We start from the raw sequence: 26,808 nt of genomic DNA on the forward strand, positions 1-26,808 counted from the left end.
TTAAAAGTCAGACCTAGGGGTGCCTGGGTGGCTCAGTCAGTTAAGCATCTGCCTTTGGCTCAGGTCATGATCCTGGGGTCCTGGGATGGAGCCCCACATTGGGCTCCCTGCTCAGGGGAGCCTGCTTCTCCCTCTCCCTCTGCCCCTCCCCCTGCTTGTGCTCTCTTGTTCTCTCTTGTTCTCTCTCAAATAAATACATAAAATCATAAATGAATGAATGAATGAATAAATGAATGAATGTCAGACCTACATGACTTTCTAACATTACTTTCCTTTCTCTAAACCCTTTATTCAGGTCTTCTCCTTTTTACTGAGGTGCAAACCTGGGTCATATTCACTGTAATCCTGGTAAGAATTAATAAGATATTACCAATGCTGATAAATTTTTAGAACTCATTTGCAAGTCTGTCAAAACCTCCACTTTACAAAAACAGTATATTTCCGACTACTCACACTTTTGTTCCATTTCTTTCATTTCTTCAGGAGGAATTTTCAATTTGTCAATATGTTCTCTAACAACACTTGCCCATTTCTGTAGAGAATCCAAAGCAGTCCAAGGCTTTGACATATCCACAACCAGCATAACTAGAGTGTCCTTCAGAGAAATGGCATCCAGTGAAAATTTAAGGAGGCCCTTGTGATACAGGTCTCCATCTAAGATCCATACATTACATCTTGTTTGATCTACAATAGACAAAAGAAAGTTACCAAGGCAACAGGATTATTTCATTATTCAACTAACAATACTACTTAGTATCTTAGGGCACCTCCACAGGAGAGGTCTCCTTTGATAAGCTTCAACTACTTAAGTAGGTCACATCTATCAACTTAGTAAAGGCCTAACAAACATTCAGGACAATGATTTAACTGCCAATACAGAACACCAGCAGCCTCTACTGCTGATTTCTCAAACCCAAATCATGGACACGAATTACATCTTTTTTTTTTTTTTTAAATTTTATTTTTTATAAACATATATTTTTATCCCCAGGGGTACAGGTCTGTGAATCGCCAGGTTTACACACTTCACAGCACTCACCATAGCACATACCCTCCCCAATATCCATAACCCCATGCCCCCTCACGAATTACATGTTTCTATTCTTACCATCAAAACTCTCTCTCTCTTCTTATCAGCAGAGATACCCATGCATATTCAGGATATGATACATAAAAATGAGAAGGCAAGTGATGTATACAAGAAAAAATGCCTGATCAGATTGAAAAAATCTGGGGAGTATGACATTTTTGTGTCAAAAATGAGAAGGTGAAAAGGGAGTGAACAAAAGAACCCTAGGATACTATTATTTTACTATCTGAGGGGGAAATGAACTGAAAAATTGAGATTCTTCAAGGATAGCAAGAAAGCTAGTCTGTACACTAGAATACCTTAAGATGTTAAAAAATATCACTATATTGGGGCGCCTGGGTGGCTCAGTGGGTTAAAGCCTCTGCCTTTGGCTCAGTCATGATCCCAGGGTCCTGGGATCGAGCCCCACATCGGGCTCTCTGTGAAGCAGGGAGCCTGCTTCCCTTCCTCTCTCTCTGCCTGCCTCTCTGTCTACTTGTGATCTCTGTCTGTCAAATAAATAAAATAAAATCTTAAAAAAAAAAATATCACTATATGAATCCCAATCCCAAAACAATAAAAGTATGCCCACACTTTTATTTAACTATTCACTGACTAGCATGACAGACTAGGACTCCTTTTTTTTTTTTTTTTAATAATTTTTTTTTAAGATTTTTATTTATTTATTTGACAGACAGAGATCACAGGTAGGCAGAGAGGCAGGCAGAGAGAGGAAGGGAAGCAGGCTCCCTGCTGAGCAGAGAGCCTGATGTGGGGCTCCATCCCAGGACTCTGGGATCATGACCTGAGCCGAAGGCAGAGGCTTTAACCCGCTGAGCCACCCAGGCGCCCCCCAGACTAGGACTCCTAATGAAAAATGACACACTAAGAAAAGTCAGACTAATATGAGCAGCAGTACATCTCAAAAAGGCCCCAGGAAACTTGTTTTACATATAAATGACACTCACCTTCCCTGTCTTCATCATGAACATTTAAGTACAAATATTCCAAGCCTCTTCCTTTCTTGTACTCTTCTATTCCCTGAATTTTTCTTATTAAGCTTGTTTTCCCAGCTCCATCTTCACCTGTAAAAGAAGACAAGTCTTTTAAATTATAATATAGATTATTTAAAGATGCTTTCTAAGGGCACCTGGGTGGCTCAGTGGGTTAAAGCCTCTGCCTCCGGCTTAGGTCATGAGCCCAGGGTCCCAGGATAGAGCCCCGCATCAGGCTCTCTGCTCGGCAGGGAGCCTGCCTCCCCGCCTCTCTCTCCCTACTTGTGATCTCTGTCTGCCAAATAAATAAAATCTTAAAAAAAAAAAAAATAAAGAGGCTTTCTAGTGTCAAGTGAAAAATCCAAATGGAACTAACTTCAACCAAAAGGGTAATTTGATGGAAGATATCTAGGTAATTATACTTAAGATGCAGACTTCACGTCCAAGATGCTTTGTCCTTGTTTCTCTACTCTTTTTATTAAGTCTGGTTCTATCCTATTACAAATGGCTTCCTCTGTGGGTATTTCAGAAAGTTCAACTCTTAGGTCATCCCAGTTTAATATACAAGGAACAAAAGACTCTTCCTACTGACTTTCAGTCTTAAGAATCTCAGGTAAAGACTTTTAACTGGCCCAGTTTGGGTTATGTACCCACCCACGGGCCACACTCATGGAGGATGGATGGTACATCAAAACTGACCAGAGCAGGTAATTGTGGCTGTAGCCTCAGCAAAACCACGAAGTCATAAGAAATATTAGTAAAGGAGAGGGGTGGGGGTAGCAAATTGAACAAGAACAAGGGTAGAAGGAATGCAGAACAGACAAAAAATAAAATGTAGACTTAAAAAATATTAATAGCAAAAACAGAAGAAACAAGTGTTTGGCAAGGATGTGGACAAAAAGGAACCCTCCTGTACTGTTGGTGGGAATGCAAACTGGTACAGCCACTGTGGAAAACAGTATGGAGGTTCCTCACAAAGTTAAAAATGGAACTACCTTACTGTCCAATCATCACACTACTGGGTATTTACCCAAAAATACAAAACCACTAATTCAGAGGAATACAGACACCCCTATGTTAACTTCAGCATTATTTCCAATATCCAAACTATGGAAGGAGCTCAAGTATCCAACAGTAGATGAATGGATAAAGAAGATGTGGTTTATGTATACAATGGAATACTATTCAGCCATAAAAGAATGAAATCTTGGCATTTGCAACAGCATGGTTGGAGCTAGAGAGTATAATGCTAAGCAAAGTCAGTCAGAGAAGACAAACACCGTATGATTTCATTCCTGTGTGGAATTTTGAAACCAAACAAGCAAAGGGAAAAAAAGAGAGAGAAAAAACAAGAAACAGATTCTTTTTTTTTTTTTTAAGATTTTATTTATTTATTTGACAGAGAGCTCACAAGTAGGCAGAGCAGCAGGCAGAGAGAGAGGGGGAAGCAGGCTCCCCGCTGAGCAGAGAGCCCGATGCGGGACTCGATCCCAGGACCCTGAGATCATGACCTGAGCCAAAGGCAGCGGCTTAACCCACTGAGCCACCCAGGCGCCCCAAGAAACAGATTCTTAACTATAGAGAACAAAGAGGTGATTACCAGAGGGGAGGTGGGGAGGATGGGTGAAATAGATGAAGGGGATTAAGAGTACACATTTATTGTGATGAGCACTGAGTAACGTATAGAATTGCTGAATCACTCTATATTGTACACCTGAAACTAATATAACACTGTATGTTAACTATATTGGAATCAAAATAAAAAACTTGGGGCTCTGGGGTTGCTCAGTCAATTAAGCATCTGATTCGATTCCAGCTCAGGTCTCGATCTCAGGGTTGTGAGTTCAAGCCATAAGTTGGGCTCCATGCCTAGTATGGAGGCTACTTAAAAAAAAAAAAAATTAAATTAAATAAAAACTTGAAAGAAAAAAATGGGGAGATGGGTGTGGGAATGGGGTAAACAGGAGATGGGCATGAAGGAGGGCACATGTTGTGATGAGCACTGGGTGTTATACGTACGTGATGAATTGCTAAATTCTACTCCTGAAATGGAGTAGAATATACATATACAGTAACATATACATGTATAGTATATGTTACCTAACTTGAATTTAAATAAAATCTTGGATGGAAAAAAAAGAAAAAAATCCCTTGCATCTTTATCAATACCTGAGATAAGAGATATTTCCTAGAAATTGTAGGTAACAAATGAGGTTTTGTCTGCAGAATATGTCTTCATCAGCTTTTTCAGATGTTTTATGAAACAGGTCTATTTTCAGACGTCTGCATTTGCCATCAAGACAAATCACATCAGAGTTCATTTAGTTCATTCATCAGGTTCAGAGTTCAAAAAAGTGACAGCTGTAGAAATTGGTCATTTTAATGGAGGCTTAAGACTTATGAAAAGAAGAAATGGGCTTAAAATATGTGTAAAATATGCATGTTCAATTTTCAACCAACTGTAACTTCCAAATGTTGAAGTTGAAGTAGAGAGAAGAGTGAGTAGTGGATAGAAGTTTTGCTCCCAAAAATTGTGTTTCAGTTAGCAAAGTGCTTCTTCAGACATCTTGAGAATCTTCTCTGTGCCAAGCACTGTAAGATGTCAGAATATTCTTGGGAATAAGATATTCTTCTAGTTTTGCCTTCCACTTTCTCCTGAGTGCAAACAAGAGTCAGACTCTTGAGAAGGTTGACTTGGACTTTCTTGTGAGACTAGGAATACTGCCATGCTCCCACAGTCTTTGTGACTAGACTGGTCTCAATTTTCTCATCTCTAAGTAGAGAGGATTTCATTAGATTTCTCTACAGCCTGTGTGTCTATGAAATGTTTTTTATTCTCAATGTGAACACTTCCACCTTGTTACCGAAGTGACAAATTTTGAAATCGCAGGGTGTGTGTGTGTGTGTGTGCGGGGGGAGCCTCAAACTACCATATTTACCATATTACATTTATTTGACAGTATACTCTTTTTCAAAAGTAATGTTTTAAGCTTTATCTTAAAATGGATCTCTAAGGTGCTTAAGTATTAAGAGGCACAACTACCATCGTTTAAAATTTCAGGAGAGAAGAAATTACCAGTGTAATAAAACAAACTTTATTCCCAATCCTCAGAGGCAGAATCAAGAGAATAGGAACATAACACCTGTTCCTCAGAGGCAACCCACAGAGAAGAATGCATTAAATTATTTTCCTTTTCTTCTGAAAATAGCAATGATCCCTGGAAGCAGAAATACCTTTCTCTTTTATGAGTCATAATGTAAAAATAATAAATAGTATTATTTTAATGGCCTCTAAAATAGCAGCACTGTTGCATATTGGAAACTGTGCTTTGAACTTAAATTTGTATCAATTCAGATCCTGGCCCCGTCATTTCCCACCTATGAAACTCTGAATAAGATACTTATCTTCGGCAGTTCTGAGCTCCAGTATTCAACATCTGCCAAACAGGAGGTAATCACCCTTCCCCATTACAGTCACGGTTATGTCAGAATTACTGCTGCTTCAATGAATGCAGCAGGCACTCTGGAAATGTCTGCTGCTCCCGCCACAGAGATGGAAATGGAAGCCGACAGTTCCATCTGACTAGAATGTGGGCAAAAGGAGTAGTTACAGTCCTTTGCTTTTTGTTATATAGAAACACACTGACAGACTTGAAGTTGTATCCTTCTGCTGCCCTAACTTCTAAGGCTTTTGTATTTCAAACCCATTAATACACAGTCAAGTTTAAAAATACTCTCAAAGTGGATAAGGGAACAAAATTTATATCCTTCATTCAGGGATTTGTGGAACTCATTAATATTCTGGCAGCATTTTTGTTGTCTGAGACCAGATGTCTCAGTGGCTGCCCTGTAAGAGGCGTAAGAATGTACATTTCACTATGAAAGTGCAGAGTTAACAGAGTTAACACGTACCGCAGTCACAGGTACTTTCCGGGTACTGGGGATACGGCAGCAAGCAAAACACAAAAAAGCCTGTTCTGCTGGAGCTTCTGAGGGTAGGGGGTGACTAAGTAAAATACATACTATGTTAGTAGTTCAATGGAGAAAAATAATATGAGGAGGAACAGGAATGCAAGGGAGGTTGTGATTTTAAATGAGGTGATTAGGAACAGCCTACCCAAGGAAGTGGTATTTGAAAGAAGACAGAAGTTTGGGCAACACAGAGGATTCTAAAGAGAGTATATTCTAGGTAGAGGGAACACGCAATACAGAAAGTCTTTAAGGTTGGAATCTTACATGAATCATCATATAAGCGAGTATCTGGGGGAAAGGCAACAAGAGAACGATACTGTCTTTGTGTATATTGAAACATGAGGTATTCATGGAATATGCACGTAGTGACGAGCAGGAGGAGGCAGCTCGGAGAAGGCTGAAGCTCAAAGGAAATCTGTGGGTCACCAGTATAGGTGGTACTGAAGCTGTGTGTGGAGCTGCTCCTGGAATTACATTCAGAGTGAGAAGAGCAGAAGGCTGAGAAAGGAACCCTGGGGAACACAAACTTCGGGCAGGGATGGAAGAGCAGCCTGCAAGGAAGACTCGGGACCAGTCGCCTCAGAGGTCAGTGGTAGAGTAGGAGAGGGCAATGTTACGGAAGCAATGGCAAGGGAGAGCCTTCTCTGACTTCTGTGTCTTCCTCATCTCTCTGCCAGCTCCCAACCAAGTGTGCCTGGAGTACAGCTGTCCCCACCACTAGCTAATACCTTAGTTCAGGCCTACCTCATTTCTGCTAGGACACCATTAATATCTAGTTACCTAAGTCTTCCTACTCCTAAACTTACTCTTGTCAGTCAGTCTCCCACACTTCTGCCACAGCAGTCTTTCTAAAATACCTAAACACTGCCAGGGGCTCCCGGTCACCTTCAGGATAGTCTGACCTTCCCGGCCTGGCATAAGATGCCCTTCACGAGCTGGCATGCCGTACTTGTTCTCACTTTCTGACTCCTTTTCCCCGTCACGTCCTAAAGTTCATGCATTCAAATTATCTGTCCTTTGTAGAAGGACACTTCTTTGCCTCCAGGCCTCTGTGTATGTTTTCCTTACTGCCTGGAATGACTAACTATCCGTGGCTCATTAAACACCAGGAGGTTTGCCTAAAGTACTACCTACCATCTCTACAAAGCCCTTTCTGACTTCCAGGCAAAACCAGGATATTCCTTTAGGGCTGGCTTCCTGGTTTGTTGCGTATCTCCAGTGTAGTCCTATTGACAGTATCTTGAAACTGTCTCTTGCTTTTTCCCTCTCCAGTTTATGAGCCTCTTAGAGGACAATGACTTTGATATAAAGATCTTTGTACTTCTAGTATTTAGTGTAGTAAATGTCGAATGCAATGGTTCTTAAATTGTGGTACCTGCACTAGCAGCAGCAGCAACACTGGCTACTTGTTAAAAATGCAGATTCTTGGACTCCACCCCAGAAGGACAGGAGGGAAGACCCAGCAATGTGTGTTTAATAAGCCCCTCAGAGGGGCGCCTGGGTGGCTCAGTGGGTTAAAGCCTCTGCTTTCGGCTCAGGTCATGATCCCAGGGTCTTGGGATCAAGCCCCCATTAGGCGCTCTGCTCAGCGGGCAGCCTGCTTCCTCCTCTCTCTCTGCCTGCTTCTCTGCGTACTTGTGATCTCTGTCTGTCAAATCAATAAAAAATCTTTAAAGAAAAAAAATAAGCCCCTCAGATGAGTGTGGCACATTTGAGAACCATCAGTCCAGTGAAATGAATGATGGACATTTACTTAGAGGAATAAATTCTGGTCTCCTAAGTAGGGGAGAACTCTTCAATTTCAGCTCTTAGAAAAAGGAAACAGCCATGCTTTACTGATGGCTACAAGAACTTGAAATATAGCATACGTAGTTAGGATTGACTATTATTTTTGATGTCATGAATTTGGGCTCAAAATCCAAAAAAAAATTTGGAGCCTATGAATTTAAGCCTTTACAATTAGAATTAGATAAACTAAAAGGAAGATACAAACTTGTTAAAGAACCATTCCATAATTTTTTTTCTTTGAAATTCAATTAGCCAACATATATGACATCATTAGTTTCAGGTGTAGACTTCAACAATTCATCAGTTGCCTACAACACCCAGTGCTTATCACATCACATGCCCTCCTTAATGCCCACAACCCTGTCATCCCATCTTCTCACCCACCTTCCCTCCAGCAACCCTCAGTTTGTTTCCTAGAGTTAAGAGTCTCTCATGGTTTGTCTCCCTTTCTGATTACTCCCCCATTCAATTTTCCCTCCCTTCTCCTATGATGCTCTACACTGAAGAACCACTCCATAGTATCACCACAAGAGATAATCAAATCAGTGACTATTTCTAGGTGATATTATTATGGTTTGGGGTCTTTTGCTTATGCTTATCTATAAGTATACATTTCTAAATTCAGAAACCTTTATATTTAAGTCATTTGATATATTAAAAAGAAATTGAAATAAATCCATCTGATTTTGACCCTTTTTTAAGGTATCTTTTTATTTTCTAACATCTAAAGTAGGAATTAAAGAGAAAAGATAAAACCTGGGTTAAATAAAATCAAGTTTTATCTGTTACCACCTATTTTTATGGATGCATAGGTACTTTAGAAAATTAGATATTTTATCGTTGATTTAATAGCCTCTATTACAAGTCTGGGCACTAAGTTTTTGCCATAATATGTAACACTGTTTCTGCGGAATAATCATTTTTCAGCTGGTGTCAATTTAACCTAGAGAATTCTTTTCAGGAAAGTAGTCTGTCATAAGCGACACTTTGATTTTTTACTTTCTAGTTTATAGAACAGACTTGGATTTTTTTAAATTAATAAACTCTGGGGTTTTTATTTTATTTTATTTTTTTAAAGAGAGAGCATACATGTGCAAGTGGTGGGGAAGAAGGCAGAGAGAGAGGAAGAGAGAGGGAATCGTAAGCAGACTCCACGGTTAGCAGAGAGCCCAATGCGGGACTTGATCTCACAACTCTGAGATCATGATCTAAGCAGAAAACAAGAGTCAGACACTCAAACAACTGAGTCTCCAAGTGCCCCCAATAAACTGGTTTTTTTTTTTAGAAGAATTTCAGGTTCACAGCAAAATTGAGTGAGAAATTCTCTGAATTTTTTAATATCCTGTCCCCACATCTATACAACATCCCCCACTCTTGACACAGTAGTACATTTATTACAATCAGTGAACTGACACTAATGTGTCATTATCACCTAAGTCCACTGTTTACATGAGGGTTCATTCTTGGTGTTATACATTATATGGGTTTTAACAGATATATAATGACATGTAGCTGCCATTACAGTATCATACAAAATAGTTTCACTGCCCTAAAAATCCTCTGCTTTGCCTATTCAGACTTTTTAAAAGAAAGTTTTTATAGATTGCCTCACATGGTGATTTAAATTATTTTATTATGTCCAGTGTTCCTGCATACTGAGATGACTAGATAGAAATGATTTAAATTCTTTTTGTTTATAGTTCTTGAACAACTACTTGAAAACATTATAAATTAAATGCCATAAAAATTATAGGATTGATAAAATTCAAATCAGCAATTAATATAACAAATGATATTTTGCTGAAATTAAATGCCAATGCTGGGTTTAATAGTAGAAACATTTATATATTTTTCACTAGTTAACTTTATTATTTCTATTTAAAGCATGATGGATCATCATGGGAATAATCATTGTCATTATCATAGATATTACTATTTTCAACCCAAACTGTTATTTTGTTGGTCCATTTTAATAGTACACTGCAAAAATAGCACTGAAAAAGAAGTACTTATTTAATGACGAGTTCTTTATTGCCTGTTTAAGGTGATACTTACTGCTATGAAACGTTAGAAAATGGTTCATAAAAAGAACCACTCCGGCCAATACGACTGAATAGAGTACTAACTGCTCTGGGATACTTCCTTTGGAGTCTGACAAATCCGTGTGTCCTCTCTCTTGTTCTGTCTGCCTTACTTGGTCTCAGCTTGTCACCAATAGGACTATAAGCACCTATGCAGAAGGGAGTACTGCAATCTTGTGGCAGCAGTTAGACCTAAAGATGCTCATTCAGAAGATCCAAGACATTTACAATTTTTTTAAAGTTTAACATGAAAATGAAAACAATTTTTAAATTTTCAGAGAACTCATGAATATTCTCCAGGAATAAGTCCTTACATCTAAGAAACTCAACTTTACTATAAGTACTATTAACAAGATATTGCTAATAACTAAAGTTCATGAGATAATAATATGTAGTACTTAAACAGATTTTTAATATTAAAAAAATCCTTACCAAAACATGAATAGCTAGCCTAGTTTTAAAGTTTTTAAACTTGTACCAAATTTATTTTTTAAAAAAAGACTGTTATTTATTTGAGAGAGAGGGAGAATGCGTGTGGGTGAGCACACCAGCAGGGGCTAGGGGCAGAGGGAGAAGCTGCCTCCTCCCTGAGGGAGCCCAGTGGAGGGCTCGATCCCAGGACCCTGATCCCAGGACTCCAGGATCATGACCTGAGCTGAAGACAGACGCTTAACTTACTGAGCCACCCAGGTGCCCTATAACTAGTGCCAAGTGTAAATCACATAATTTCTTGCTATTAGTATTTTCTATTAAGTTCTTTATTTTAGGGGAGCCTGGGTGGCTCAGTGGGTTAAAGCCTCTGCCTTCGGCTCGGGTCATGATCCCAGGGTTCTGGGATCGAGCCCCGCATCGGGCTCTCTGCTCAGCGGGGAGCCTGCTTCCTCCTCTCTCTGCCTGCCTCTCTGCCTACTTGTGATCTCTGTCAAATAAATAAATAAATTAAAAAAAAAAAAAAGAAAAGTTCTTTATTTTAATTTCAATATAGTTAACATACAGTGCTATATTAGTTTCAGGTGTACAATAGAGTGATTCAACAATTTTTACATTACTCAGTGCTCATCACAATAAATGTGTACTTTTTTTTTTTTAATTTTACTTATTTATTTATTGACAGAGATCACAAGTAGGCAGAGAGGCAGGCAGAGAGAGGAGGAAGCAGGCTCCCCGCTGAGCAGAGAGCCTGATGCGGGGTTCGATCCCAGGACCCTGGGATCATGACCTGAGCTGAAGGCAGAGGCTTAACCCGCTGAGCCACCCAGGCGCCCTAAATGTGTACTCTTAATCCCCTTCATCTATTTCACCCATTCTCTCCACCTCCCCTCTGGTAATCACCTCTTTGTTCTCTATAGTTAAGAATCTGCTTCTTGGTTTGTCTGTTTTTTCCCTTTGCTTGTTTGGTTTCTAAAATTCCACATAGGAATGAAATCATATGGTATTTGTCGTTCTCTAACTGATTTATTTTGCTTAGCATTGTACTCTAGCTCCATCCATCCTGTTGCAAATGCCAAGATTTCATTCTTTTACAGCTGAATAATACTCCATTGTGTGTGTTTGTGTGTATGTATATCTTCTTTATCCTTTTATCTATTGATGGGCTCCTTCCATAGTTTGGCTATTGGAAATTGTGCTGCAATAAGTGTAGGGGTGTCTGTATTCCTCTGAATTAGTGGTTTTGTATTTTTGGGTAAATACCCAGTAGTGTGATGATTGGACAGTAAGGTAGTTCCATTTTTAACTTTGTGAGGAACCTCCATACTGTTTTCCACAGTGGCTGTACCAGTTTGCATTCCCACCAACAGTACAGGAGGGTTCCTTTTTGTCCACATCCTTGTTAACACTTGTTGTTTCTTATGTTGTTGATTTTAGCCATTCTAACAGGTGTGAGGTGATATATCTCATTGTAGTTTTGATTTGCATTTCCCTGATGATCAGTCATATGTCTGTTTGGCCATTTGTCTGACTTCTTTGGAGAAATGTCTGTTTATGTCTTCCCGCCTTTTTTGGCGGGGGGGGGGGGGGTCTTCTGCCCACTTTTCAACTGGATTATTATATTTGGGGAGGTGTTGAATTGTATCAATTCTTTATGTATTCTGGATACTAACCTTTATCAGATATGTCATTTGCAAATATCTTCTCCCATTCAGTAGGTTGCCTTTTAGTTTTGTTGATTATTTCTTTCACTGTGCAGAAGCTTTTTATTTTGAGGTAGTCCCAAATGTTTATATTTAGTTTTACTTCCCTTGCATCAGGAAATATATCTAGAAAAAATGTTGCTGTGGCTGATGTCAGAGATATTACTGCCTGTGCTCTCTTCTCAGATTTTTTAGGGTTTCAGGTCTCACATTTAGGTCTCTAATTCATTTTGAGTTTATTTTTGTGTATGGTGTAAGAAAGTGGTCCGGTTTCATTCTTTTGGATGTCGCTTTCCAGTTTTCCCAACACCATTTGTTAGAGAGACTGTCTTCTTTCCCACTGCATATTCTTTCCTGCTTCATCAAAGATTAAGTGACTATACAGTTGAAGGTTAATTTCTGGGTATCCCATTGTGTTCCGTTGATCTATATGTCTATTTTTGTTCCAGTGCCATTTTAGAAACAAACAAGCTGTCTTGATGATGTCAGCTTTGTAATATAACTTAAGTCTGGAATTGTGACACCTCCAGTGTTTTCTTTTTCAAGATTGCTTTGGCTCTTTAGGGTCTTTTGTGGTTCCATACAAATTTTAGGATGTTTCTAGTTCTGTGAAAAATGCTATTGGTATTACAAAGATGTAATTGTAGATGTAATCGTTCTACTGTTATATACATCTTCTAATCACATTATTTGCTAAACAATTTTTTTCTCTTTTTATGTCTTTAGGCACTTAACCCATGGCCTCTGCTTGGTTCTCCTCTCACTATACAAGCATACTCCTCAAAACTGAACATCCACTAAATTCGCACCACACACCAATACATTGCTCATGCTGCAGCTAAGTGTATCTTCCTGAAACAATCTCCTTAAGCCACTTCTCCCTCTTAAGACCCTTCAGGGTATGCTTGTTAATGATATACAAAAGCTGAAGTATTTCCAGTGAAGTAAACTAGCATCAGCAACTTACTTTGTAATGCATAAAAAAAGGGGTGGAACAGTGAGCCGCTCATGTGATAAAGCAAATACAGTTAAGTTTAATGGTAGAATCTATGTTTGAGTATATGAATATTCACTGTAAAATTGCTTTAACATGTTTGGCAGTTTTATAAGATGTCAAGGGAAACCATCAGGGTCTTCCTGCTGCTCCTGCACAAACTATAAAGCTCAATGTCCTTCCAAAAGCCACCTCATTTTTCTGCCCCTCTCCCACCATACCCCACAACCCACATGCTAGGCTCCAGCCATGCACAACTTCTTGCAGAGCACTAGTGGGGGTGCTCTCTCCCAACTCTGAGTCTTCGCACATGCTGTCATTTCTTTCTGGGATATTCTTCCCTTCCCCTCACACGTGGGATAACTGCAGCTTATCCTGGTCTCAGTTTAGTTTGCTCTAGGAAAGCTCTAGGAAAGCTCTAGGAAGCTTTCTTTTCCTCTGTAAGTCTGGTTAAGCACTGTCCCTCACACTCCCAACAACATACTGCACACTGAAGACACTTCAGTGTCATGTGTCAGCTCATTTACCAGTTGCCTTTGGCACAATGTTAAGTCTGCCAAGTCTGTCCTGCTTCATTCAACAAATATTCTTTGGGCAAGTTCTCTTAACAGTAAGCAGGATATAAAGTCCTAGCTTTTAAGTTACTTACAGATAAGAAATTATCCTATTCTTATCAGACACTGTCTCTGCTTGCTCAGCAAAAACAAAAACCACGTCGTCAATCTTTGGGGGCTGTTATAACAAAACACCATAGGCTAGATTGCTTTTAAACAACAGAATTTATTTTTCACAGTTCTGGAGGCTGGTAAGTTCATAATGAAGGCATTGGCAGATCTGATATCTAATGAGGACTTGGAAAAGCTTGGACTGAGTTGTCAGGACTCAGCTGCCTTGCCACAGCCAAGATGAGCTATGTTTGACAATATTAGAAAGTCCATCATGAACCCCTTCTCTTTATTCGATTATGCAGTTAGAATGGCTGGAAAATATTAAAATGGAAGATACCTATACTTGGCATTGATAGACATTTAAAAACCATCTTTACTGGCCAAACCATTCAAGAAACAGAAGTCACTAAATTCCAAGTTATTATTGGAAAACAAAACAGAACCTAATAGCTTGAAAACTAAAATAAAACAAATGAAAAATAGCTATATACATACTTAATTCTAAGCAACTAATATACTTTTAAAGTGGCAAGCAGGGCAATGGGGCTTATGTGGCTTCAAACCCAAAGTAATCTACAGATTCAATGCAATCCCTACCAAAATTCCAGTGGCATTTTTCACAGAAATATAACAAACAATCGTAAAATGTGATGGAACCACAGAAGATCCTGGATACGTCAAAGCAATCTTGAGAAAGAAGAACAAAGCTAGAGGCATCATGCACCCTGATTTCAAATTCCATTACAAGCTATAGTCATTAAAACAGTATGTATTGGCATAAAAACTGATACATACATCAATGGAACAGAAAAGAGAGCCCCAAAATAAACCCAAGCATATATGGTCAATTAATTTATGACAAAGGAGCCAAGAATATACAATGGGTAAGGGGGACAGTCTCCTCAACAAATGATGTTGGGGAAAATTAGACAGCCAGATGCAAAATGACACTAGACCACTATCTTACACCACACACAGAAATTAAGTCAAAATGGACTGAAGACTTGAACATCAGATCTGAAATCATAAAGCTCCTATAAGTAAACACACGTGGTAAACTGCCTGACATAGGTCTTGGCGATGATTTTTTTAAATTCTGACTGCAAAAGCAAAAGTAACAAAAGCAAAAACAAACAAGTGGGACTACATCAAACTAAAAAGCTTCTGTACCACAAAGGAAACCATCAACAAAATAAAAAGGCAGCCTACTGAATGGAAGAAAAAATTTGCAAGTCATATATCTGGATAAGGAGTTAAAATGCAAAATACATAAAGAATTCATACAATTCAACTAGCAAAAGATGGAACAATACAATTAAGAAATGGGCAGAAGACATGAACAGACATTTCTCCCAGGACATAAAGATGCCAACAGGCACATGAAAAGATGCTCAATATCACTAAATCATTAGGGAAATGCAAATCAAAACCATAGTGAAATATCACCTCTCATTTGCTAGAATGGCTAGTATCAAAAAGACAAGAAAAAACAAATGTCAGAGAAGCTATGAAGAAAAGGGAACCTCTATGCCCTGTTGGGGAGTGGAAATTGGTGCCGCCATTGATGAAAACAGTATAAGGTTTCCCCTAAAATTAAAAGTTTTGATCATATTTTGACCATATGAAACCGCAACTCCATTTTTGGGTACTTATTAAAAAAAAATGAAAACACTAACTTAAAAAGACACATGTACCCTCATGTTCATTGCAGCATTATTTCTAATAGCCCAGATAAGAAAACATCCTAAGTGTCCAATTATGAATGGATAAAGATGATGTGAGATACACATTATTCAGCCATAAGAAAGAATGAAATCTTGCCATTTGTGACAACATAGATGGACTCTGAGGGCACTATGCTAAGTGAAATAAGTCAAAGAAAAATGATCTCTCTTATGTGGGGAATCTAAAAAAACAAAAAACCTCTAGCTTATAGATATAGAGAACAGACTGGAGGTTGTGGGGGATGGGAGGATGTGTGAAGCATGTCAAAGAGTTTAAAAAAAAAAAAAGAAAGAAAGAAAGTATCCAATGCCAAAAAAATACATAAATGAAAGGTACAAAGACAAACAAACAAACAAACAAACAAACAAACCCCAAAACAGAAATAGGGAAATATTTGGGTGACTTTTATGACACAAGGGGTATTAAGTACAACAATCAATAATATAAACTATTTAAAATCACATAAATACTTCTTAGAATCACTTAGAATGAGATCTTAAAATTCTCCTATGTTATCAAAGCCACAAAGGGGGTGCCTGGGTGGCTCAGTAGGTTAAGCATCTGCCTTCAGCTCAGGTCATGATCTCGGGGGTCCCGGGCTCGAGCCCCACATTGAGCTCCCTGCTCAGCGGGGAGCCTACTTTTCCTTCTCCCTCTGTGCTCTCTCTTGCTTTTGCTCTCCTTTAGAATAAATAAAAATCTTAAAAAAGACACAACAAAACATAAAGAACCATGGAAAGCATGGAGAAAAATAAACAAATGAAAAAACTGTCTCTAATAACCAAACCATTCAAGAAACAAAAATCACTAAATTCCAAGTTATTTTTAGAAAAACACAGAACCTGATGGTTTGAACAGTAAAATAAAAGAAAAATAACTATAGAAATACTTTATTCTCTGCAATTAATATATCTTTAAAGTGGCAAGCAGGGCAATGAGGCCTGTGTGACTTCCTAAAATGTTCAAAGAATTCATCTACCTGTCATGTATAAACTGTAAGAAAGCTTTATCTTCGGTTCCTCTGCCTTCAGCTGGCAGTGAAACAGACATCCTAGCTTTAAGTGTGCCAGCCAAAGTTAATGATCTGTAAACATACACTTACAGAGGTACTGAGAGTTCCTGTTTAAACAGACTAAGATGAGAGTCCTCCTATAAAGAACACTGTAATGATGATGCTAAAGTTATTCTCTAAATATTTTATCTAAATTTTCATTTTACATTAGATTTTTTTAAAGAGGGCATATTTTACAGATGTTTTTAAAACAAACTGAAATATTTCATTAGATCAAATTATATTCTAACAGGGCTAGTTTTATGTCCTCATTCAAGTGCCAGGAAACTTTTTATGTAAAGGACTAAAGAGTAAATATTTTAGGCTTTGCAGTTCACATAAGGTCTCTATCAGATATTCATCTTTGAATGAGGATTCAAATGATGGGTGAAGGGTATCAAAAAGTAAAATTTTAAAAAAGAAAAGTATTTGATGCTAAATACATAAGTGAAAGGAGCAAAGACAAAACCCCCCAAGAAATATAGGAATATTTGGGTGACTTTTATGACACTAAGGGGCATTAAGTACAACAATAATTGATAAAAACCACTAAAATCACATAAACACTTCTTAGAATCACTTAGAATGGGATCTTAAAATTCTCCCAAGTTATTAAAGCCACAAAGGGGGTACCTGGGTGGCTCAGTCATTAAGCGTCTGCCTTCAGGTCAGGTCATAATCCTAGGGTCCCGGGATCCAGACCCATGTCTCCCTCTCCCAATCCCTCTGCTTGTGTTCCCTCGTAAACTATGTCTCTTTCTGTCAAATAAATAAATAAAATCTTTAAAAAAAAAAATTCATCTTTGATTTTTTTTTTTAAACTCTCAAATCTTTAAAGATATAAACAAACCAATTCCTGGCTTGCTGGCCATACAAAAACAGTCTACAGGCCAAACACTGTCCTAGTGGATGGACCAAAGGAGGAAAGACTTATTGATCAGATTACAGTGAAATTCCCCAGAGCAAATAAGCCCGTATCCCAAATTATGTCTGGGTGCTATTCAAATAAGTCACTCTCTGTAAACCAAGTATTAAATCCACGCACTTAAAAGAACTTCAGTTTTAATTTTTTAAAAGATTTTATTTTTAAGTAATCTCTGCATCTAATGTGGGACTCGAACCTACAACCCCGAGGACCAAGAGTCACATGCTCTACCAACTGAGCCAACCAGGTACCCCAAAATAACTTCAGTTTTAGCATGGAACAATAACCATCAATTCTTACTTCTTTTTTGCACAAATTTGAAAACAGAATTGATTACAAAAGAAAGTCTCTGTAAACTCCACCAAAACAGTATAGGGGTAAAGGTGTGCTCGTGATACTGTTTTATCACCCCAACAGATCTCTAATTCAACACCAAAGGTCATGTCCATAAACTTTACAATGACAATTTAATTAACAGATTTAGAAACAGGAAGATTCAGAAGATGTGATTTCTAACTGTAACAATATCACAATTAGTGTATAAACCTCGACAAGTCGAGTATTTCCATTTGCTCCCCATCTTCTCAGTAGAGGGGGTAAAAGCAGACAAAATTTATGGTGATGGACTTAAAGTTCTATAACTATTACCAATTCATTACTTCTTGGTCAGTGATACAACAAAAACAAAATTCTTTTATAAGACACCAACTGTGTTTTAAAAAGATAATACAAAAACATGAATTACAGGCATCAAGGTGACTCAGTCACTTAAGCGTCTGCCTCCAACTGAGGATATGATCCCAGGGTCCTGGGATCCAGCCCTGAATCAGGGTCCCTGCTCAGCTGGGAGCCTGTTTCTCCCTCTCCTCCCCACTTGTGCTCTTTCTCCCTATCTCTGTTGCTCTCTCTCACCCTCTCAAATAAAATCTAAAAAAACACAAAACAACAACAACAACAAAAATACCAACCAAAAACCAAGAATCACATGAAAATGAGCAAAGAAAAACACTTAAGTACTCATAATACATTAATAATAGCTATCTTGAACACTTCCGGTGTATGCCACTGTTAGAAATGTTTTATAAACATTATCTCCTATAATCCATATGATAATCCTAAAAGGTAAATACCATAATCTGAAAGATTAAGCAATTTGCTAAAGAAGGGTCAGGATTAGAATCCAGCAATACTACTAAACACTATAAACATTGCCATTGTACTTGGAGCAGCTTCTAGTCTTCAATGGCGATAAATAAGGGGGACAAAAGGTAAAATTAAACGGTATTCTGCCTCCCTTTTCTCCCAGGTTCCTTTCCTGTGGTGGAGGAAGGCTGAGACACTGTGCTCTTCTTGCTGTGCACAGGTTTGTGTGCCTGATACCTGCTATCTATGGAGAGCTTTGATTCACATCTCCATAGCTATAGTGGATTCATTACTACCTACAGTATCATGATAATCATGGCTAGAACAAAAAGAATTCTAGCCTTCCATGTTCCTTCTTTATCCAAGTGAGGGATCCACATTGTGAAGCTGACATTTTTTATTTGGCCTGGCATGATGTAAAAGAAATCACCCTAGGAAGCCTGGGTGGCTCAGTGGGTTAAGCCTCTGCCTTCAGCTCGGGTCATGATCCCAGGGTCCTGGGACCGAGTCCCGCATCAGGCTCTCTGCTCGTTGGGAAGCCTGCTTCCTCCTCTCTCTCTCTCTGCCTGCCTCTCTGCCTACTTGTGATCTCTGTCTGTCAAATAAATGGATAAAACCGAAAAAAAAAAAAAAAAAAAGAAAGAAATCAACTTATTTTATCTGAAAGTTGTGGTGATAAGAGCCATGAAGGGTCTTCACTGGAACTACTTTTGGGCTCATACCTGCTACGTGGCCTCCCATAGGCTATCTGGATGACCCAGGCAGGGTGGGGGCTTTTGGTCTGCTCCCCATCTCAGAAAGAGCGTCTCCTCCCTTGCCTCAGCAGGCAAGAACAGGGAGAAGCTGTTAATCAGCTGCAGCAACTGCACCCAGTGGTTCTAAGTAAACATGTACGCACGGCTGTTCCAGACTACATCCCTCTAATGTCAGGGACCTGCTATGCACCTGCATAGCAGAAAGTCAGACAAACTCAATTTTGAATCCCAGCTCAGTTGTGTAACCTGGGGCTCAAAACCCTCTTCTATAAAAGAGTGAACATGCTATATAATAAAGCAGAACATCCAAGCAACAGGCATTTAACACGGATGTTCCCATCCCATCTGTTGGCCAAAGCTCTACCTTTGAATATCATCATTCAGTAATCCACATTAAAAAACAGAATTCATCCTTTATCATTGCCCTCACTCGCTCAGACTAACTAGACGTGAACTGAAAACCACTGAGTTTAATTCAATAAAGATCTATCACAGCCAATAAATGCTTATCTCAATGGTTATTAACAGTTCCTAGGCTCCTGTAAGTCACACTAAATAGTTTTTAATCAACAAATATATATATTCTATAGTCCAAAAGTCATTAAATTATAGGATGACAATTTTTAACCTATCTACCAAATAGGTAAAGATTAAAGCGAATAATCCTTAGAATTAGTAATGGTGCTAGGTAAACAAGTACTCCCATATACTGACAGCAGGAATGTAAAATGGCACAACTTTCCCAAGACTGTTTGGTAATATATAAAAAGACCCTAAAGATTCATACTTTTGAGCCAGCCATTCAACTAATAGGAACTTATCCCAAAGATAATATTGGAAAAGTGGAAAATTAGATACAACCATAATAATCTGTCTACCCATCAATTATAATTATGGCATAACTATATATATTATTCAGTCACTAAAAGGAAGGAACCCATATCTACTGTCTTTAAAAAAAAAGAAAAACCCTGATGAAGTTAAAAAAAAAATCTGATTTCAAAATAGTATATAAGGTAGAAGCCAATTTGTTTAAAAAACAAATACAGGGATGCCTGGGTGGCTCAGTCTGTTAAGCATCTGCCTCTAGCTCATGATCCCAGGGTTCTGGGATCAAGTCCTGCATCAGGCTCCTCGCTCAGCAGGGAGTCTTCTTCTCCTCTTGCTGCTCAACAGAGATAGCAAGAAAGAGCACAAGTGGAGAGGAGAGAAAGAAGCAGGCTCCCAGCTGAGCAGGGAGCCTGATTCAGGGCTGGATCCCAGAACCCTGGGATCATGACCACAGCTGAAGGCAGACGCTTCTCCTCCCCCCTTGACGCTCCCCCAGCTTGTGCTCTCTCTCTCTCTGGCCAATAAATAAAATCTTAAAAAAAAGAAAAAAAAAAAAAAAAAAAAAGCCCAGACCTTTTAAAAAAATTTAAAAAATAAAAAAAAAATATAGACACATAGAAAAAAATGAACACTGCTATATCTAGATGGTGGGATCATGTGTTATTTTCATTTTCTTATCTTCATAGTATTTTCTCTCTGATAAGAAACATGTATTAATTTACAATTTAAAATAGTGACTTCCAATTCTGAGAGGAAAGTGCTTTAAGACATAATTTCTTTTAGTTCTTTTAATCCCAGTAAGTATGAAAGAATCTCTATTAACAGATCAGTAGGTTGTAATTCACCCACAACCCCACAGCTTCAGGGAAGGTAGGAAGGGCAGACTCCCAGATCTGGTGCCTGTAGGTCAGGATCCCACCACACCTGAGCTGCCCTAGCCTTTCCACTAGGTTTTTAGCTACTGCAACAAGCTCCCTTAGTCTGTAGCCCACAGTGTTCTCCGATCTACCTTAGCAAAATTTCACTCAGATACCACCTTTTCCGCAAAACTTTATGTGACCTATTTAGTAATCATTTCATACTGACATATCTGATGTTACTACTTTGAGTTTAGATGGCAGGGATGGAATCTTATTTAATTCTATTTTCCACAGATGGAAATGCTTTCCAGCAAAGCATTTTATGCACAGCACGTTCTAATAAATGTTTCATGAATAAATGAATAAAGAGATAATCTGTGAGGTCTTCCTAACAGCTACTCCCTGATTTTATAAGTAAAATGAGGGCCCCCAAATTAGTACATGGTCACCCACTTGAGTCCTTTCTTTTTCCTACCTCAAGCTGTGCCCTTGTTCACTCGTGCTTGAGCTCTCTCAGCACTGGAAGAAATATATGAACTCCACTTAACACCTCTTAAACCTATGTTCAGAGTATGCCTCTAGTTGGAATAACAATGATACTTTCAATGAAAGCTCATCATCATTCATTCTGCACCAAACATCATACTCCATTACCCAGAAAACGCTATTAACTGGCATCTGTGCTTATTGATAAAACTGATGCCCATAATATCCTAAAGCAAGGGTCCACAAACCAGCACACAAATCCGTCTGCTGCCTGTTTTTGTAAATAAACTTTTGTTAAACACCGCCACACCTATTCATCTAGGTATTATCTATGGCTGCTTGGGGGCTACAAGGGCAGAGTTGAGTTATTTAAGACAGAGACCATATAGCTCACAAAGCCTAAATTATTTACTATCTGGCCATTTACATAATAGGTCACTGACTGACCACTGTAAAATATCACTGTCACTGGAGTCCCAAAACACCCTATACATGGTTTATTTTTGACAGTGGTAGCACCTAACATGCAGTGAATAATTTTGTTAGTTCTTTGAGAACTACCAATCCAATATCATCCTTATCCATATCCAATATGTGGTAGTATTCTCTTCCTTATAGCATATCCCATAACCAATTACTTCAGAAAACAGCATTAACATACTTCAACTGATCAAAATCTGTATCTTCCAGAAGTCATGGAACCTTGATGATCTTTAATCCCAGCTCCTCACAAGTGAACGGTTTCAGAGTGGACAGTCTCATTATTTTCAGTCGCTCCTCACATGAAGTTACTTCTGTGAACAGATCTTGAGTTTCGCTATGTATCTTTAGGTTTCCTACCAATAATTCAAGCATAATAGAAGCTAGTTTTACTCCTGAGTAAGAAAGACTGTTTCAAACACACTGCCTGAAGATGCTCAGCATTTTGTGGGGCTTTGCTGGCTGTACACAATCCTGGACTAGTGCCTTCTGGGAAAAATAGAAGGCTCTAGATTTCCTCCCTGGGTACAATCAAACAGCCCACATCTGTAAGGAAATACTTTCTTAATTTCAGTCTAACTGCAATATGCCCTCAAAATAGTTCTTTAAAAATATTTGATAACCCACAAGCTTTAGAACTTGAATTAAAGAATGTGGGATCAGACAAGCCTTCAGAGATCACTAAATCCAAATATCTTAATTTACAGATGAGAAAGATGAGGCTTACATGATTTACCAAAGGGCCAACTAGTTTTCATTAATTTATGTTGGCCCCAAATCAGAAAGTTATACTGATGTTCTATTTATAAGCCAGGTCCTGTGCTGGAAGCTAAGATTATATATGAATCTTAGTACTAACAATGAATTAATTTAATCTAACTCAATGGGATTTTTTGCAACGAAATAGATACATCAGGAGAATCAGACAAAATTCCTTAATATAAACTGCAAACACCTTCCTTCTCCTACAAAGAGACCTCTCGTTTCCTTTAGGGAGACTGTCCAGTGTATAGGTTAAGAATACTGGCTTTCTCTGCCTTCGGTTCAGGTCATAATCCCAGGGCCCTTGGATGAGTCTCACATCGGGTTCTCTGCTCAGCAGGGAGCCTCCTTCCCTTTCTCTCTCTCTGCCTGCCTCTCTGCCTACTTGTGATCTCTGTCTGTCAAATAAATAAATAAAATCTTAAAAAAAAAAAAAAAAAGAAAGAATACTGGCTTTGGGGCACCTGGGTGGCTCACTTGGTTAAGCAACTGCCTTTGCTCAGGTCATGATCCTGGAGTTTGGGGATCGAGTCCTGCATCGGGTTCCCCGCTCAGCGGGGAGTCTGCTTCTCCCTCTGACCTTCTCCCCTCTCATGCATTGTCTGTCTCTCAAATAAATAGATAAAATCTTTAAAAAAAAGAATCCTGTCTCTGGAGGTAGGCTACACAGTTTAGACTCCTGATTTTCACTCTTTCTGGCTGTGTAACCCTACAGCAATTTACTTAACAGCTCTGTGTTTGTTTCCTGATCTTTAAGGGGATAATCAAATGCTGTACATAATCCTTACATGGCTAGTACATGTAAGTGCTCTATAAATGTTAGGTACTGTTATTTTCCTTAGGGAGTTTCCTTCAAAACAGAGGAAAAGTAACTAAGATGTGGAGAAAGTGACCTTTAAAAAGCAGCAATTAAAATATAATTACAATCATTGAGGTAAAAGTTGATTAAATAAAAAGGGTAAAGAGGAAAAAAATAGTTCTTCAAAGGGCAATTGGTAAGTTAAATCCTACTTAAAATACGTGCATGAGAAGTTTTGCCTTTAATATTAAAAACAAACTTGACTGAAGCCCATTCTCAAAATCTTTCAAGAGAGAAAATGGTTAAGCACTAATGTCTTAGTGTTTCTGCATTTCACGACAGGTCAGGCCCAGGTAGATTAAATGACTGCTTAAACACGAGTGCCACGGCCACAGTGGTGTCCCTCAATAAGATGCATCCTAGAATCCAACAAATATTTGGATTTTAGTTTAAAATAATTACTAGTATTTTTACTCAAAGATAACCTTTTAAAAAAGTTACACAGTAGGAAGAATGCGTGGCCCTCTCTCCCTTGCAAGGAAAGTTGGAAAGCCATGCCAGAGTCAGGAACACATGGTCTTAATAGCTGTGTGACCTTGGAAAACTCACTTAACAGGTCTTTAAAATTCATTATCTCATCCATAAATTGGTGCTAACATCTACGGTGAAAGAAGGGGCACAGCAGAGGAGATACACTAAGATTTACATGAAAATGCTTTGAGAATGGCTCATATAGTATACAGTACTGGTCCTCATCCTCTTCTCACCCCCATAGGCAGTGGGAGGGGAGGCCATGTAGCAAGCTAAGGTTAAACTGCAATTTGTGTTGGGGAATATAAGCAAGCCTTGATCACTGTCCTATTTTAGGTTGTTTCTGGAAATGTAAAACCTTATTGCAGTCTCAGATTTTGTTTTTTAAATACAGGACTCCAGAGATCACTGTAACTCATGAAATACACATTAAGGCCAAGCATCCTCCTGCTTAGTATCCTCAAACTCATAACAAAGAAAACCACAATACCTATCTATATATTTCTTCCCTTCACCAGCACAGACTAATTGCTGCTGTAACATGTGATGGCAAAATGTCTTTAAGCAATCTTTAGAGATGTTTTTAAAAATTAATCCTATTTATGTAATCAGTATAAAAATCTGTTCTTCTAAAGCTGAAAAGGACTTTGATGAATATCCCAACAGTACTCAAAGAAAAAATTTTAATTTCAAGCTTGTATAATTTTATACTAGATGGAGCCTTACAAACTATCAAGCTCTGAAGAAGGAAATTTAGTCTGTTCTAAGTATGGAAGGATAGAAGTGTCTGGGGCCTCTAAGTATACTCAGTCACATACACGGATCCAGTGTCAAGCAGGTTAAAAAAAAGGGTTAAAAAACAGTAACAAAAAAAGCATGGTACAACCTCAGCACATCAGGGACATCAAAAATGAATAAAACTGTCACTTTGGTTTCACTACAAAGAGAAACCTCAAAGTAATATCTAATGCACAGAAATAATTGGGAGGAACTTACTAAATGAAAACAAAGTTCAGGAATCTTAACCTTATAATGGTAGTATTTGAAAAGAAGTCTTACCGAACTTAGAGTCATTTAAAAAATCCACTTCAATGAGGTCACATTAAGTCCATTTTAGTTTAGCAACTAACAGTAATTTGTTTAAATTAGTAAACTTATTTTCTGGGATTTTTTTTTTTTAAATTTGGACCCTAATTCATCTCTGCCCTATAAATATCACTTATGTGGACACTAATTCAATTTTCAAAAAGAGAATTCTGATAAAACATTTTCTAATTCAGTTAAGAGAAATCCATCACAAAAAGTCACTGTACTGTTATCACTTCATAAGCATTATTTCATCAATCCTCTCCATAACTCTAGGAGGGAGGCATTGTTTCTACAATATCCACTTTGAAGATGAAGAAACTAAGGTTTACAGATATCAAGGAACTTGTTTAAGATCATAGGGCTGTGACTGAACAAAGGTTAATAAGCAGTAGGTAGTTTTAATCATATTAAAAATGAGGTAAAAACTAATTTTTCAACTAGCTCCATGTAGTAATGAACATCAAGAATCCTATACATTCTAGATTGGCAGCAATTCAGGAAAAATAAGTAATTTGTCTCTATCTAAACATTTTTATTAAAATAGACCCTGTCATGTAGCATTTGACTTGTTTCCTTTCCTGTTTTTAGATGTACAGAAAAACAGTCTTGAGACACCAATATCAAAGTTTTAAAAATTTAACCATCATTTTATAAGCAAACGTCAATATCTGGCACTTAAAGAATATGAAAGAAATGTCTTCTGCAAATGACTCAGGAGCTAAGCCTGCAAAAATGTGAATCTGTGATTTATTCTCCCTCAATGTCCAATACGCCCACCCTAAGAATCAGTAAAGAGACAAAATACATAACTTCCAGAGAGCAGAGGAGCTACAGAACAGGATTGAGACATTTGACCATTTCTCCTTATTAAAATTATTTGGCTGAAGGGACTGGACTAGTAAGGTGTTCTACTGCCCTTTACAAATTTCAGAATTATAAGTGACAGTTAAAAAGGCATTGGCAACACGAATCCATTGTACCCAAAAAAGCTGAACCAAGTAAGAACATTTATCACGATTACCAGGTCTCAATTTCTAGTTTCTCTGTCAATTATACAGAGTCAGCTATTAAATATTAATGATAAGCCATTTGCACTGGAGCTCTTGCAAAGAGCCTCCTGCTAGCAATTTTTGTTATAAAAGAGAAACCACCCTTTTTTTCTAGGTAATTCCCAAGCCTCTAGAATCCGTCAGATGGGCTACCGCATTTGTCCTTCCCATGCGAGACTATCAGGGCCACCTCCACATCCAGGGGAGGAAGGGCTCTGGGGAGGGCGGGTCCCCGCAGGTACCCATGCGAGACTGTCAGGGCCACCTCCACATCCAGGGGAGGAAGGGCTCTGGGGAGGGCGGGTCCCTGCAGGTACCGGGCCTGGGTCCCCGTTCGCCTTCTCCCCCAGCTGTCAGCGACAGGTCCGGCGGCGGGGCGGGGCCAGGCCCGCCTGTCCGCACAAAGCGAGCGAGCGGGCGGGCGGACCCTGACCCGGGCCGGGGTGGGGGCCGGGCGGGGTGGAGCGAGGCAGAGGACACTTACCCAGCAGCAGTACGTTCTTCCCCGCGGGGAGCTTGGATCGCGAGCGGGTGGAGACCTCGCTGAGGATGCAGGACCTAGCGGGGAGCAAAGGCGCACGCTGAGGCCCGGGACCGGGGCCCCACAGCGGGAGGGACGGACT

The 26,808-nt window shown here is 38.8% G+C and overlaps 1 protein-coding gene across 1 annotated transcript in view; it reads right to left on the reverse strand.

Moving 5' to 3' along the window:
• DYNC1LI1 (dynein cytoplasmic 1 light intermediate chain 1) overlaps nucleotides 1–26,808 on the reverse strand; it is a 40,366-nt gene that overhangs the window by 13,182 nt on the left and 376 nt on the right. Inside the window, exons 2-4 of the mRNA XM_047739102.1 lie at nucleotides 26,670–26,743; nucleotides 2,038–2,154; nucleotides 454–684 (exon numbers count right to left, since the gene is read on the reverse strand). Coding sequence (XP_047595058.1) covers nucleotides 454–684; nucleotides 2,038–2,154; nucleotides 26,670–26,743 — 422 coding nt within the window. The remainder of the gene's footprint in view (nucleotides 1–453; nucleotides 685–2,037; nucleotides 2,155–26,669; nucleotides 26,744–26,808) is intronic.

This window comes from Lutra lutra, chromosome 1, assembly GCF_902655055.1.
Source record: "Lutra lutra chromosome 1, mLutLut1.2, whole genome shotgun sequence".
NCBI lineage: Eukaryota > Metazoa > Chordata > Mammalia > Carnivora > Mustelidae > Lutra > Lutra lutra.